This window comes from Haemaphysalis longicornis, unplaced genomic scaffold, assembly GCF_048455015.1.
Source record: "Haemaphysalis longicornis isolate Haplotype H1 unplaced genomic scaffold, Haemaphysalis longicornis Haplotype H1 scaffold_9, whole genome shotgun sequence".
NCBI classification, from domain to species: Eukaryota; Metazoa; Arthropoda; class Arachnida; order Ixodida; family Ixodidae; genus Haemaphysalis; species Haemaphysalis longicornis.
In genome coordinates this window covers 93,515,633-93,530,692 of record NW_027526460.1, presented here as the reverse complement: position 1 = coordinate 93,530,692, position 15,060 = coordinate 93,515,633, and the positions used below count along the sequence as shown (strand labels likewise).

General features: G+C 51.2%; 1 protein-coding gene across 1 annotated transcript; it reads left to right on the top strand.

The window, feature by feature from the left end:
* The first annotated feature begins 12,397 nt into the window (after positions 1–12,397).
* LOC144153312 (beta-alanine transporter-like) lies at positions 12,398–13,887 on the top strand. Its single transcript, XM_077684963.1, has 2 exons — positions 12,398–13,255; positions 13,870–13,887. Exons 1-2 carry the CDS (start codon positions 12,398–12,400, stop codon positions 13,885–13,887), a joined length of 876 nt encoding a protein of 291 aa, XP_077541089.1.
* Positions 13,888–15,060: the final 1,173 nt, after the last annotated feature.

Below are 15,060 nucleotides of genomic sequence, written 5' to 3'. Positions count from 1 at the left end.
ATGCGGAAATACACGCAATAAATAGAAGAGGCGTCGGAGAACGATGAGGAAGCCGACAGAAAGCAAACGTACGCCGAATCGGCGAGGGATCAGAAAAAACCCCTCGAGAAGTTCACGCAAGAAATAACGACGACGTCGCAGACAACTTTCGTGGAGGCCAGGCTGGCTCACATGTGGGCGGCCCGACACTCGCTAACACGAAGGTGGAAGCGCCAAAGTCACAAAAAGAAGCTGGTCAAACGTATCGCGGTCCTTAACCAACACATCGCCGAGGTCACGGCCAAGCTATGCCGAGAGAAGTGGCTGAGCACTTGCGACGGCTTGCAGGGTAAGCTATCGACACGGAAGACGGGGTGCTTACTCAGTCACCTATTCGACCCGCTGAGCAGCAAGACCGCAACCAACCGCAACCTCACCAAGATCCTCAACACGTACAAGGGGGGCGGCCGCAGGCTATCGGAAGACCTGAAGGCAAAAAATTGGCCGCCTATCTACTCCTTGCGTTGCAAATGTCGTCAAAAGACGATAGTTTTTGTAGACATTTGCAAAGGCAATGCCCCCCTTTGCTTTCCCGCGCACCTCTCATGCTGTTCCTGTTCTGTCGTGCTCATCCCAACGTAAACATACTAAAGGTTTGCTCAAGGTGATTTCAATTTACCGCGTTCCACTGCAGGCCGGGTTCCTCGATGCCAGCGCTGCAGTACGGCGGAGACGCGCGTGAATCGAGGCGGCTGACTTCAAGGTTTACAGAACTGCGTTGCCGTGCTCCACGTGCGTTCCAAGCAGAACGGGGAACCGAGCTAGTGGAACCTTTCGTTGCTGTTGCCGCGTGATTTCTCATATGCCGCCAGGAAGTGGCGCGGGCAACAGCAGGCGGCGGTTTTCTGCAGTAGATGTAGATTATCATTTTCTAACAGAAAACCATGCACCCATAATTTTTTTTAATAAAGGAACACTGTAAATATCCCTTGTATAATAATTTTTGGGCCTATATTTGCGTAATGTCTTGTTCATGTTCAGCAAAATTGACAAGTATGAACATATAAACCGGGCTTACACGCTCACATTTGGCTGTGAGTATATAAGACTATTGCGGAGTATGCATTTTACTTTGGCCGGGTGGCTGAATCGAGTCACAGACAGACGAACAGACAGACAGAGAGACATACAGACCGAAATTTCTGGGTATAAGTAGCCCAAGAAAGACTATCGTCGTTAATACCTCAAGACCGAGCGAGGCCAATACCCGACGCCTGAGGGGTACGGACGCCCCGAAAATGAAAAGCTGAATAGACCGTTCACCATGACGGAACTCTGGTCGGCCATTCACCACAGCAACAGAAAGAGCGCCCCCGGCTGGGACGCGATCTCGTACAAGTTGCTTGGAAACATTGGCGAAGCGGCGGCACGGGGCGGCACGCGGCCTCCTGGGGCACATCAACGAAACCTGGCAGAGCTCGCGGCTGCCGAAAGAATGGAAAGAGGTCGAGGTTCGATTCATCCCGAAACCCGGCCAAGCGCTGACGATTGGCAACATGCAGCCATCTCCCTTACGCCGTGCGGGGGGAAGGTGATGGAACGTATGGTCTTTCGCAGACTTCAAAAACAGTTGGAAGAAACAAACCAAATGCCCGAGATCATGTATGGGTTCAGACAACACCTGGGCACCCAGGACATCCTGATCAAACTGCAAGAGCTCGTAGTCGAGAAGGCGACCGGGAACGCGCCGCGGGGGATACTCGTCCAAGACCTAAAACGGGCCTTCGACAACGTGTCTCACGCGAGCGTGCTCCAAAATCTATACAAAACAAGATGCGGTCGGAAGACCTTCGGCTACATCAAAGCGAGAAGAACAGCGACCATCAGGATCGGGGAAGAGAAGTCGGAACCTATCCAGCTCGGCGACAGAGGCACCCCTCACGGGTCAGTCTTGTCGCCCCTGCTCTTCAATCTGGCCCTCCTGCCCCTGCCCAATCTACTCAAGCAAATCGAAGGCGTGGACCACGCACTCTACGCCGACGATATTACGGTGTGGATGAACCGAGCCGGGTTCGATGCCTGGGCGGAGGAAGCCTTGCAGAGGGCGGCAACGACCGTACACGAATATGCAAAGACCTGCGGGCTGAGCTACGCTTCCCAGAAGCCGTAGCTGCTGATTGTTCAGCCGGGACGACCGAAGAAGGAACTGCCGCCGAACGTGACCATCAGCATCGACGGCACGGCCATTAAACCGACGCAACAGATCAGAATCCTAGGTCTGCTGCTGCAAAGCGACGGACGAGCGTACCCAGCCGTCACGAAGATCAACAACACCTCAGAACAGATATAAAGCATGATCCGAAGGGTCTATAACTGTAACAGAGGCCTAAAGGAAGACGACACAGGCGTTCGCCGTGTCGAGGGTGACCTACTCTGCCCCGTACCTCCAGCTAACGAAGGCAAACAGAGACACCCTGGACACGATGCTGCGTAAAGCAACCAAGCAGTAAATGGGCCTACCGATCTACTCGTCCACGCAGAAACTTCTGGAAATGGGCGTCCACAACACGGTGGAGGAGCTGATTGAGGCTCACCTGTCCAACCAAAGGGTGCGGCTAAGCCAAACGGAGCACGGGCTGGTCGTCCTAGGGAAAATAGGACGGCAGCTAGAACCACGGCCAACCAAGGTGGTCCTTCCCGAGCAGTGGAAAGAGGCCATTCAAACCAAGCCACTCCCCAGGCACATGCAACCGGGGAAGGACGAAGAAAGTCGGACCGCGCCAGCTAAGGCCATAGCCCGACAGCTGGAGGAGAACCCTAGGGTACTCTACGCGGACGCCTCACTCAGAAAACACGACGACCAAGCAACGGCGGTAGCCACGTCCATCGACAAGCTGATCGTCAGCGCGTCGCTGAGGACGACAGACCCAGCCGTTGCGGAAGAAGCAGCCGTGGCACTCGCACTCGTGCAACCGAGCGTGGACACCGTGGTAACAGATTCGAAGTCAGCCTACGGAAACTTCCCAAGGGGAGTGATCTGTCCCGCGGCGCGAGCCATTCTCTCCAAGCACAAGCCTCCGGTACGAGCCATCGAGCTCGTGTGGGTACCGGCTCACTCGAAGGTGGAAGGGAACGCCCTCGCCGACCACCACGCCCGAGAACTGTCTATCCGGGCCGAGGACAAGCCGGCTGAGCTACCGTATCCCGTGACGAGCTTTAAAGACATTACTCAGATGTACCGAAACGCGAGGTGAAAACTTCCCGAACCGCACCCGCAGTTGACAAGGCAACAGAAAAGGATCCTGCGGCGCACGCAGGCGGGATCGCTAGCGCATCCCGTTCTGTTACACCGAATATACCCGGCGTAGCAGGACACACTCTGCCCTTTCTGCAAAACGGAAAGAGGCACTCTGGCACACATCAGAGTCGAGTGCAAAGACCTCAAGAAACCCCCACCTCCCCTTACCCCCAGCACCCCCAATCCCCAACCCCCTGTGCGATGGGAGACCTTGTTGTCCATCCGCTCCCTGCCAACGCAGTTCGCACTGACGGCAGGGGCCAGGATTTGCTGGAGACATATGGGTCCCGTGATTAGGGAACCACCCCGTCTGGTGCCTGCACCATCGAATTTTCGAGCTCAGTAAAGTTGATTCTCTCTGTCTAGCGTTTCCCTACACGTTGGGCTTGCTCCGAGTCTTACTTTCTGCGCCGTTAGGTTGGCCTCTATGAGCTCTTCGATGATGTTGTGCAGTCCCAAAGCCGTGAGTTGCACCGTAGAGGTGCTCGCAGGAAGTGCCAGGGCTTGTTTGTATGCCTTTCTAAGAAGGAAGTCTACCTTTTCGCGCTCCGATGCCCCAAAACCGCATAAGGAGCCACGTAAACGATTCTGGAGACGACGAAGGACTGCACAAGACGGATCATGTCGTTTTCTTTCAGTCCACAGCTCCTGTTCGCTACCCTACGCCGCATCCTAACAATTTGAGCCGTGGTTTCTTGAAGCCTGTTGAGACGCCGGGTGTTTATGCAGTTTTGCTGGTAGGTCATTCCTAATCTCTTGATTGAGGATTTCGGTTTGATCAGTACGCCGTCGAACCAAATTTTAATGCTGTCTGAAGGGTCCCGGCAGCATTTTTGTACTATTATAGGCTCTGACTTCTGCGGGGCACACATTAAACCACATTGGCAGGCGTAGGTGCGGACGATGTCCGCTGCCGTTTGTAGGCTGTCTCGCATAACGCCGGGAGAACCTTTGGCAATCCGGACCGTTATATTGCCCGCATACAGGGCATGCTTAATGTTAGGGATTTTCTCTAATTGTCGGGGAAGGCCTATCATAGCTATGTCAAAACGTAGAGGCGATAGCAGTGCCCCTTGTGGTGTACAACGACTGCCGCACTTTATGGGGGAAGACTGGATGTCGCCAATTTTAATGATCGCAGTTCTATCGGACAGAAAATTCTTGATGAAGGAGTACGTCTTTTCTCCGCAATCCCGGTTGCCAAGATTTGTGAGGTTTGCTTCGAGTGTTACATTGTCGAACGCACCCTTCAAGTCTAAATCCAAGATCACTTTGGGTGGGGTGCGACTGGCTGCCTCAAATATGTCCTTCAGTGAGGCATTTGGTCCGTCGTTTCAAGAAACCTTTGTACAAGGTTAAGAATGACGTGTTCCATAAGATTTCCGATGCACGAACTGAGGGAGGTGGGGCGAAGGTTATCCGTGCAAGATGTTTTGCCTGGTTTTAGAAGGAGACGAATCTCTGCTTCTTTCCAGGCCGCTCGCACCGCCCCCTTCTCCAAACACTCGTTCATGTAGGTGGTCAAAGCGTCCACGGAGCCGTCGTCCAGGCTTGTTAGAGCCTTGTTCGACAAGCGGTCCATGCCAGGGGACGTGTTCCGGCGGACCTTAAGCAAAGCCGCCCTCACTTCGGCTGATGTTTTGCCCTATAACATAACCTTTCTGACATCAAAGCTGCGTCAAACGTACGTCAAAACTTTGGTAAAAGTGCGTTCAACCTTCGCTGAAAGCGCTGAAAACCTTTAAGGACCGAAATCGCAAGCGAAGAACACGAGAGTTAATTTTACACCGGAAGCGACCAACGCACAGACCTTTACTCAACACCCGCACCTACAATGCGCCAGCCCCCGCCCTTTTTTTAATGCAAAACTCGTCCTCGATTCCCGACAACTCGACCTCGTCGCTCTTGAGTTTTATGGTTAACTAGCTATCCCACCTGACATCAGTACTCCTACAGCCCTTGGACTCCTAATCACCCTGTCAAACTCCACCTGTGTCCGGCGTCTTACAGTGGAACTCCAGGGGCCTGTCATCGAAGATTGGCGAGCTAAAGACTCGTACCCTCAACAACAAGCTGCACCGCCGGACTCTGCTTCTTCAAGAAACAAACACTCTGCCTGCTATTTCAGGTTTCAGTGGTCATGCGTCCCCATCTATGGTAGATCATCGTGTGCACGCTGCGGCAACTGAGGGAAAGGCGGCCGTGTACGTGGCGGCCTATTACCCGAAATTCAACTCTCCCTTGAACGGTGGCGCAACTCGTATCAGGAGGTAGTGGCAGTTGCAGTTCAATTTACAAAGGCAACTTTGGTTGTCCTTTCTTGCAACGTGAGACCAGCAGGTAGCCCACCATCACGAATTAATTTGGGCTGGCTATGGCTATTCGTCAGCAATACCCAGGGTGCCCAATTTTGGTGGGTGGGGGACTTTAATGCACCTCATTCGGAGTGGGGTTACCCCTTGTCAGGTCCCCGTGGCAGGCGTGCGCGGGATGCGTTTGCGGATGCGTCCTTTGTGCTGCTCAACCAGCCAGGCGCAGCTTCACGTGCTGTGCAGTATTCTCGCGTGACGTCTTATGCACCGGACCTCACTCGGGGGTTGAGACCAGGCACTCCTTTATGGGACCTGGAGGCCGATTGCTGGGGGAGTGATCACCACCCCATCATCATAGGACTACACCTGTCGCGGGCCCACTGGCTTCGTCGGAAGCGCTGTGTCGTTAGTTGGGACAGTTTCCGGTCTAGGCTGGCTGCCCCGTCGGTGGAGGTGGCAATAGACCTTGTCGATAGGATATGAAGTGCACTCACTGGTGCCACTACTACCACCTGGGTAGACGTGAATCTGCCTGCGCCGGACATCATCCTCCTTAATCTGTGGGCTACTCGCTGGCAAGCAGGTCTTGCAGCATCTCGTGACCCTGCTTCTCCAAACGCCCACGCGCGCTTTCAGTTCCGAGCAGCAAAGCCACGCCGACACGAAAAGGACTTATCGCGTCGTCAGTGGTACACTTGGTGTGAGGGGTTTTCCTTGAAGACCTTGAGTGCCTCCCTAAGGCGAACATTCCAGGCGATGAAACGTGGACGACGCCCTCCGGATCCGGCTGCCCATGCTTGCTTTGCCGCTAAGCTATCTCCCGACGATTTTGCCAAGGAAGCAGCCAGGGCGTTTTTTGCGTTCTATGATGCGACACCTGTCCGACATCTATTGACCTTGCCCAAGATTCCTCCCTGCACATGTGGACAAGGCTTCATTACCTTCTGACATCGAAGGCATTGGCACGGACTTTACAATGGCAGAATTGCTTGCTGCAATAGAGTGTGCAAAGCGGAATACTGTGCCTGGTCCAGGCGCTATTCCTTACGAAGCATTCAAGAGTTTAAGCAATGATGTACTCGCTCAGCTCCCCGATTCAATAAATGAGGTATGACTTAGTGGAGTCGTCCCTGGCAGCTGGAAAGCAGTGCATGTCGTTGCTATACCAAACCTTGGCGAGTCAGCGATGGTGCTAGAAAACCTTCGGCCAATATCGCTTACGGCAACGGTTCGCAAGCTTGTAGGGAAAATGCTAGCCACTCGCTTGTCGTGGTGGCTTGAACAGCATGGGCATTACCACTCTGCACAAATTGGCTTTGGCCCATCACTTGGCACGGAGGATGGGCTTAGCGGTTTGGCAACACCAACATTGTCGTCAACCCGCAGTCATGGTGTTCGAACCATTCTAGCAGTGGACATCCAAAATGCGTATGACAACATCAGTCACGCTACTATCCTGGACTCAATTGATATGTTCCACCTTCCCATGCGGGCGCGGCAGTTCGCCCAGTCATTCTTTCAAGACAGGAAATTTGCCATACGCCTTCACGGACAAGCTGTCCGGTCCTTCGATCCTGTATGTGGTGTGTACCCCAAGGATCGGTGTTGGCTCCAACCTTGTTTAATATGGCCTTGATTCCACTGGCACGGCGCCTTCGTGATGTACTGGATGTTAAATATTTCAATTACGCCGATGACATCACCGTGTGGAGCACTCACCATGATCTCGAAACTCAAGCGAGTTCCCTGCAATCAACCCGGGATGTCACCACAGCCTTTGCTTCTTCTGTGGGCCTTCAGCTTTCAACGAGTAAAACAACATACACATCTGTTGCCAACCGCTGAGGCCGCCGAAAGCTTGCTGCTTGTCCCATCTGCCTTCAACTGGCTGGGCAACCACTGCAAGCGAACCCAACAATTAAAGTCCTGGGATTGTTGATACACCAGTCAGAAACCGCGACAGCTTGGCTTGCTGTGGCTGAACGCTGTACTAGTACGCCTACGCCTTATTGCTCCCAAAGCCGGTGAAGTCAGCTCACACGTGGCACGACAAGTCGTGGGAGCAGTTTTACAACCGCGTTTGGTGTACTCTGCTCAGTTCCAGCATTTGACGGCAACACAGTGGGATCGACTGGAAGCACTTAACAGAGAGGCTATGAGAGCAATTACTGCTCTCCCACTCATCACCACTATAGTTGCTCTCCAGGATCGAGCCCAACTAAGCACGCTGGATGAACTTGTTCATCAACGTCGCGAAGCTCGGAAATTACAGGGTGCACTGTGTGATTCTGCGCGAGCATTAATAGCTTACACAGTCTGTCATACGCTACCAGCCCTACCGCAGCGAGTACTTCCCCCGTGGCAGTTCGTGAAATTGCGTGCCAACAAATCAACTGACCTTCGTCGCCCAGATTCCAACATTTCGGCGTCTTCTCTCAAAGAACGCATCGCCGGCATGGGTATCTACCTTCCACCCGGCTCCACCATATTATATACCGACGCCAGTATACAAGATACTGTGATTTCCACTGCCATTCATTGCCCCAGCCATCCAGCCCTCAGCAAGACGTCCGGATTTGTACTACCTCATGTTGCAACGTGCCCACCGACGTGAAGCCCTGTTACCAACCATTGAGCATAAACTGGCTAGTTTATTCGGGGCGTACACAACCCCCGTAAAACCGAATCTGTCAGCGGTCTTTTTCAAACAATGCGTTAGCGCATGCACAGGGTGTCGGAACGAAACGAAAACCGGAAACAAAAAACGAAAAAAACTAAATATTTGGCCGGAACGAAAACGAAAACGTAACGACATTTATTAGTTCTTTCAGGAGCGAAATCGAAAGAAAATTTCGTTCCGGTTTTCGGTTTGAGTGGCAATTTCAGGTATTTCAGGATTAATTTCAATTTCCATTCAGCCAGATGGGAGATTGCCGTCGATTCGCTGGCTTAAAATCGTCTTTCGTCTCTCATGGCACTCGCTCTCCTTCGGAGGGCTTCCTGCCTGCTTCCATACTCTCTCCGTTTGTGGCGTTGGGCGTAGGGCTGAGCTCGACGCGTGATTGCCGCGGACATCTGGCTGCGATGCAGACGTAGCGGCCTTATTTATATATTTATTTATTTATTTATTTATTTATTTATTTATTTATTTATTTATTTATTTATTTGGTTAGCTTAATAAAAATACCCATATTAGCCCTATTGCATTGTTTAGGAAGTGTGACACACGGATATTTAAAATGCGACAGAAGAACAAGGAGGAAAAGATACAATATTTGGCGTGAACGCCAGAATACACCACTAGCAGCGCAAACAGCAGATTACAGCCGCACGCTCAATGCAAACAGCTACAAGTCATGTTGCACTTGTACGGAAGTGCTGCCGGAGCGCAGCGGAAAATATTTCATAAGGAGCTGAAGCAAAAGTGTCCGGTAGGGCATTCTTATCTATAATAGGGGCTCTTCGATTTACAGACTCGGACTCACCGCGGGTTGTCCGAGGATTCCCCGAAGCCATAGGGATACATGGGAAAATCGAATGCCGGACTGCGTCTCGGGGAGTCTGCGGTGAGTCCGAGACCGTAAATCGAAGAGCCCCATAGTCTCTAAAAAATACGCTACCAATGCGGATGTGGGCAATAATTATTCACCAATTTTCGTCTGTCATTCCTTCGTCTGGATATACACGGCCAGGGGAGTTGCTAAAGGTACTGATCTTAATCCATTACTACCTACTCCGATAACACCTCCTTTAAGATTAAAAGGGCTTTTTCAGCGTTCTTTGAGACAGACCGTTTTAAACTTTTAACAATAACATCACAAATATACGAGATTCTCAAAACTTATATTTTTCATAAAATTATTAAGCACCTCTTCATCTTGTTTAACGTAATTTCATAATTCTCAATCTTTTTTAACAATTTCATGAAAATCAATTTTTCTCGCGCAAACACGAACCGTTATGAACCGTTACGAACTATTATTTTTTTTTTGGTTCCCGAGCTGAAACGGAACGGAATTTTTATTCATGGAACGAAACAGAAACCGGAACGAAAAACGTTTCGTTCCGACACCCTGCGCATGCACGTATACGGTATCACAGCCACTTCCTTTCTTTTTCGCTGATTAGGCTTGCAAAAGCCAAAACAGCGAGTGTGATACCATATGTGCATCAGCCAGGTTTTCACGTGTCTTCTTGAGCCTGAGGACTGGACTGGACTGAAAAGACGGATAGAGTAATAGAGAGTCTATCCAACACCCAGAACACAACTCAGAGTCGCATGCTTGGGAGAACTCGCCGCGACTTCAGGTATGTTTTCTTTATGAATTTCGATTATTTTTCAGAACTTTCTGATAAAACTGGTATAATTATTATTGCGGCAGCCTCATTGCGTTTGTTCTCAGTCAGTCCGTCGGCGCCACAGCTTATAGCGACATTTTTCTTCCATGCAATTTCGTCCTAGCCAGATGATATCGTTATAACGGTGATTTCGTACTGCAACATATATAACTAGTGGGGTTGTTAAAGCATTATTAAAAATCATCCGATGTACCCGCCTGAAACTACAAATATTATCAATGCGAATTTGCGGCTTTCGAATGGTTGTTCTGATAATTAGTTCTCATAAATCTCATAAATAACGAGCTCATAATTAGTTCCACTTCTACGTCGCGATGTTGGCGATTCTGGCCAGGTCGGGTCCGGTAAACTTTATTGTCCATTGAAAAGAGAAACACAAAATGAATGTGTTGTCCACGCCGTTTTTTGTAGCACACAATCTATTTGTTACCCTGCTAGCAACGTTCTGCGTTTTTTTTTTCAACCAGATATGAAATCCTTTGCGTACATGAGCATTACTAAAGCATAACGACTATCCTTGGGAATGTTGGGCCCCAAACAGCTCTGAAATAGAGACAAACAAAAGAGTTCAAATACGATGCTTCTAAACGCGCAAACACATATCTCCTACTCTACAGTGTGCTTTGTAAACAGTTTTTTTAAGGAAACCGTCTAGAGAACGTAACAGTGGGCTTTGTTAGAAATATCGCCAGCTTCAAGTAACAGACCACGGCCCCTCATTGAAACAGATTTTGTTGGACGTTGCTTTTATCAATCAAGACATCTGGGACATCTGCGAGCCCATTGGTCTGCGGATGATTGGCCGTGGTGAGGTTGTGCTTGATGCGGCAGGACCGAAGAACGTCGTCGACGACATGAGATAAGAAGCACCGACCACGGTCCGTGATGAGCTGACGAGGAGCACCGTGATGCAGAATGGCGGCGTGTAGTAGAAAATCGGCGACGTCCGTGGCACAGCTGGTAGTAAGGGCACGTGTGATGGCATAACGCGTGATGTAATCGGTGGCAACGGCGAACCACCTGTTACCAGAGCGGGATAAGGGGAAAGGACCGAGAAGTCCAATCGAACACGGAAGAATGGTTCAGAAGGAACTTCAATTGGATGAAGAGTGCCTGCTGGAAGTGACCGGGGAGTCTTACGGCGTTGGCAAAGGTCACAAGCCGTGACGTACCTTCGCACAGACCGGCAAAGGCCGGGCCATTAAAAGCGTCGCCGCACACGGTCGTAGGTCCGAATGACACCAAGATGCCCACCAGTTGGCACGTCACGAAGCTGGTGGAGTATGTCAAGACGGAGATGATTACGTACGGCTAGAAGGGCGTCAGGGCCATCCGCCCGGAAGTTGCGGCGAAACAGGACTCCATTACGCAGTGTAGAGGCGTCCAGAGATGGGTCAAACGGCTCTGAGCTAAGACGGTCTATAACCTTCCGAAGCGATGGGTCGCGTCGTTGATGGGCGGCTACGTCGTGCAAGTCGGACAGGGCAAATGTGCAGGGGTCATCATCATTCCACCTTTGATCAGGCAGATCAACAGGATGACGAGACGAGCAGTCCGCGTCCCTGTGCATGAGACCAGACATGTAGACCACCGGAAAGTCATACTCCTGGTGTCTTAACGCCCAGCGGCCCAGTCGTCCGGACGGATCTTCTAGCGACAAAAGTCAACATAGGGCATGACGGTCGGTAATAACCGCAACAGATTTGCCGTACAAATATGGACGGAACTTGCTGACTGCCCAGACGAGGGCGAGGCATTCGCGTTCCGGGATGGAATAGTTACGTTCAGCGGGTGAAAGAAGTCGGCTGGCGTAGGCTATCCCCCTGTCGTGACCAGTCTGTTTCTGAACCAGAACTGCCCCTATCCCTTGGCCACTCGCGTCCGTCGAAACTTCTGTGGGGGCCAACGGATCGAAATGGGCCAAAACTGGGCAACGACTCAGGCGGTCAACGAGAGCGGCCAACGCTGCGCTTTGCGCGGTGCCCCAGGAGAATGAGGTATCGGCCTTAAGGAGATCAGTCAATGGCCGGGCGATCTCAGCAAAATTCTCGATAAATCGAGGAAAGTAGGAGCATAGACCCACAAAGCTGCGAACATCCTTTGCTGAACGCGGAATTGGAAATTCTTGGACGGCGCGTACCTTATCGGGATTCCCATAAACGCCCACTTTAAATACATTCGTTAAATATATTTCTTTAATTACTGGTTGCATAGTTTCTCTCGGTCAGCGCACCATTCCTGGCCGCTTCCCCCTGCGTGGGTCTGAGCGGTATCTTCTGGCACTCCCCACCACCATCTTACCGGGGGGATGCAAAAAGAAGATGTAGACAAATTAAAGGAGGAAGAAGAAAACGAAGCAGCTCGAACGACGCCGTCCTGCCACTACTATTTTCGCCCAACCAGTTTTAACAGAACCAATATACCCCACCGGCCGTCATCACCCTAAGCGATGCTTTCCGACAACTACCCGACCCAAGGAGGCCCTCAACAGCCAAGCTTGCCCACCGAGCACCGAAATGAAGACCAGAACGCAGGAGCTGACGCAAGTGCTTTCGGCGAGAGCCGTTTCCAACTGAGGGTGCTGCTCAGCGTGGTGGTCGCTGGTGCAATCTCATTTGTCCATTCAAGCATATTTCGCTTGTCGACACGCGAGATGGACGACTGGTGCATGCGTCCTCCTGCCTACTCTGAATTGAGTGTTGAGTCCTGGAAGCAGCTTGCCATTCCGCGTGACGCCCATGGCAACTACAGCCGGTGCAAGGTACGAAACCCACCGCACGGCGGCCCTTCGGCCCAAGTCGTCCCTTGCAGCGAATGGGAGTTCAACCTCAGTGAGTATGGCAACAACGTGGTCAGTGAGTGGAGCCTGGTGTGCCAACGAAGTCACCTCAAGGACATAGCGACCCTGGTGAACTTCGTCGCGACGGTCGTTGCACTTCCAGTGATCGGTGCTGCTGCCGACCGCATCGGCCGCAAGACCATCACCGTCGTGCAGCTCGTTGCCGTGTTCCTCACCCTCGTCTGTAGCGGCCTCGCGCGCGACTTCAGTACTTTCGCAGCGACGCAGGTCGTCGTGGCCGCAACATCGAGGTCGGCCTTCGTGCTATATGTCATCCTCTACGAAGTAACGACCCCGTCCCGCAGGATACTGTACTGCACCGCAGCCCCGGCGTTATCAACCATAATCGTGCCCATATTTGTGTTCTTGGCCGACACCTTCAAGCTTAGCTGGTACTGGCCCCACCTCATTGTAGCTGCTCTGAGCTCGGTGCTCCTCGCCGCGTTCTATGTGCTGGAGGAGTCGCCGGTGTGGTTACTGGAGACGCATAACTCCGAGCAAACTGAACGTGTAGTCGTCAACGCAGCAAGCGTCAACGCCATCTCTCCTTCCAGAAGCCGCGATTTGTTCAGGACGCGGCTACTCAGCATGGACCAAACTCAGCATGCCACAACGAGAGGACACACAGCGAGCTCGATCGCTGCACCAAAACTGAGGGAGCGTTCAGTGCTACTGGCTTTTACTTGGGTCGTCATGAGCGCCGCCCGTGGCCATTACGCGGAAGAGCGTGGCATTCCCGTCAGCAGCCACGTACGTGTCCTAACCAGCCTAGGATTGGCATCGTTGTTTCTGGCTGTCTTGCCGTTTCTCCAAGAAAACCGGTCCCTGAAAGAGGCTGTGGTGGTATCTACACTGGCTTGCGCCACGGCTTGCGCGTTTCTTTTCCTTCATTTCGATAGCGAACTCACATTCTTGGGGAGCGTCCTGATGGTGATCGTTCGCCTCTCTGTCAACGTAGCCGTAGTAATTTCATTTTATCTGTCGGCCTGCCTCTACCCAACACGGGCACGGTGCTTCGGACTGGGAACGTGCTACGCTTTTGCCGTCATCGGTAACATTGGTGATTTTCATTTGTTCTCCAGCGTGCTAGTGAACTGTGAGGACATCGGGTTTGGCATCATGGCGTTGCTGCTGGCGCTTGCGTCGGTTGCAATCGAAAACCTGCCTGTCGGCCTACCCAGCCAATTTGAGAATGGAATGATTTTTTCTCAGTCAGCCCCCACGAAGGAAAGCGTACGTCAGCTTGACGATTTTTACCAGAAAGCACAGGCGCGGGCAGTGCTTACACATAAGAGTCTAACTACTGGGCAACGTCGTTTGGACAAGAAAACTGCATCAACACGTGCTCCAACTCGGGCCAACTTGATTCCTGCCAAAAACTAGACACTCCTGAATATACGTATCTAACAGACATTGTGAAAAAGGGCTCACGAATGTTTGCACCGTTTTATCGCATTTTGCAAGTAAAATGTTTTTCTTTCACCATATGAAACCTGGCTCAACATCTACAATTCACGTTCCAGTTGGTTGCAGAGGAAGCTTAATAAAGGAACCTTTCAAAAAATACACAATACCTAAGTTTGTGAACAAAGGTGGGCCTCGTTCTTTTTTTTTTTTTCCTGGCTTGCGTTTTACTATTCATTAAGTATGTTTTTTTCTGCGCAAGGGTATTGGAAAAATTACTTTGAAAGAGTGGTAAAGTGTTTTCATTTTATTTTTGAAACCTCGAATTTTTTGGGTGTAACAAAACTGCCGCGTTTGCAGATTGATTATAGTATGCCACTAAGATCCGGCGTCAATTTTTGTACTCTTTCTTTTTTGATGAGAGTTGAACGTGAGGGTATTGTGTAGCACCTGTTTTAACATATAGAACGTAGAGGACGGATAAGTGAATGATTTTCCTATACCTTAAGAATATCACGGTCTTGCCCGTACCTGGACAACAAAATTCCCCGCATTTCCCCGAGGGGAAGAATGTGAAAGTGCGAATGCACGAGTTGAATTTGCGCGGTTCGGTAATGTTCGCGAAAGAGAGATCACACACACACACACAACTACAAAGAAAGAAAGATGCATTTATTCACAGACACCTATTTGTGTTGTCGTTGTACTTGATTGCTAGAGCGGATCTCAGCTTTGAAATTTCGTGTCAGTACTCCTTTAAGCGGGTGCATTAGCCCTTCTCACGCCCGATTCCTGGCCAATCCCCCACGTGGGTATGTGCCATGTCAGCGGCCAGGCAGCGCGTGCCCATCTCCCCCCGTTGCTAAGGA

Excerpts from the sequence above, each read along its gene's own strand:
- LOC144153312 (XM_077684963.1), top strand. The coding sequence starts at position 12,398 with ATGCTTTCCGACAACTACCCGACCCAAGGAGGCCCTCAACAGCCAAGC.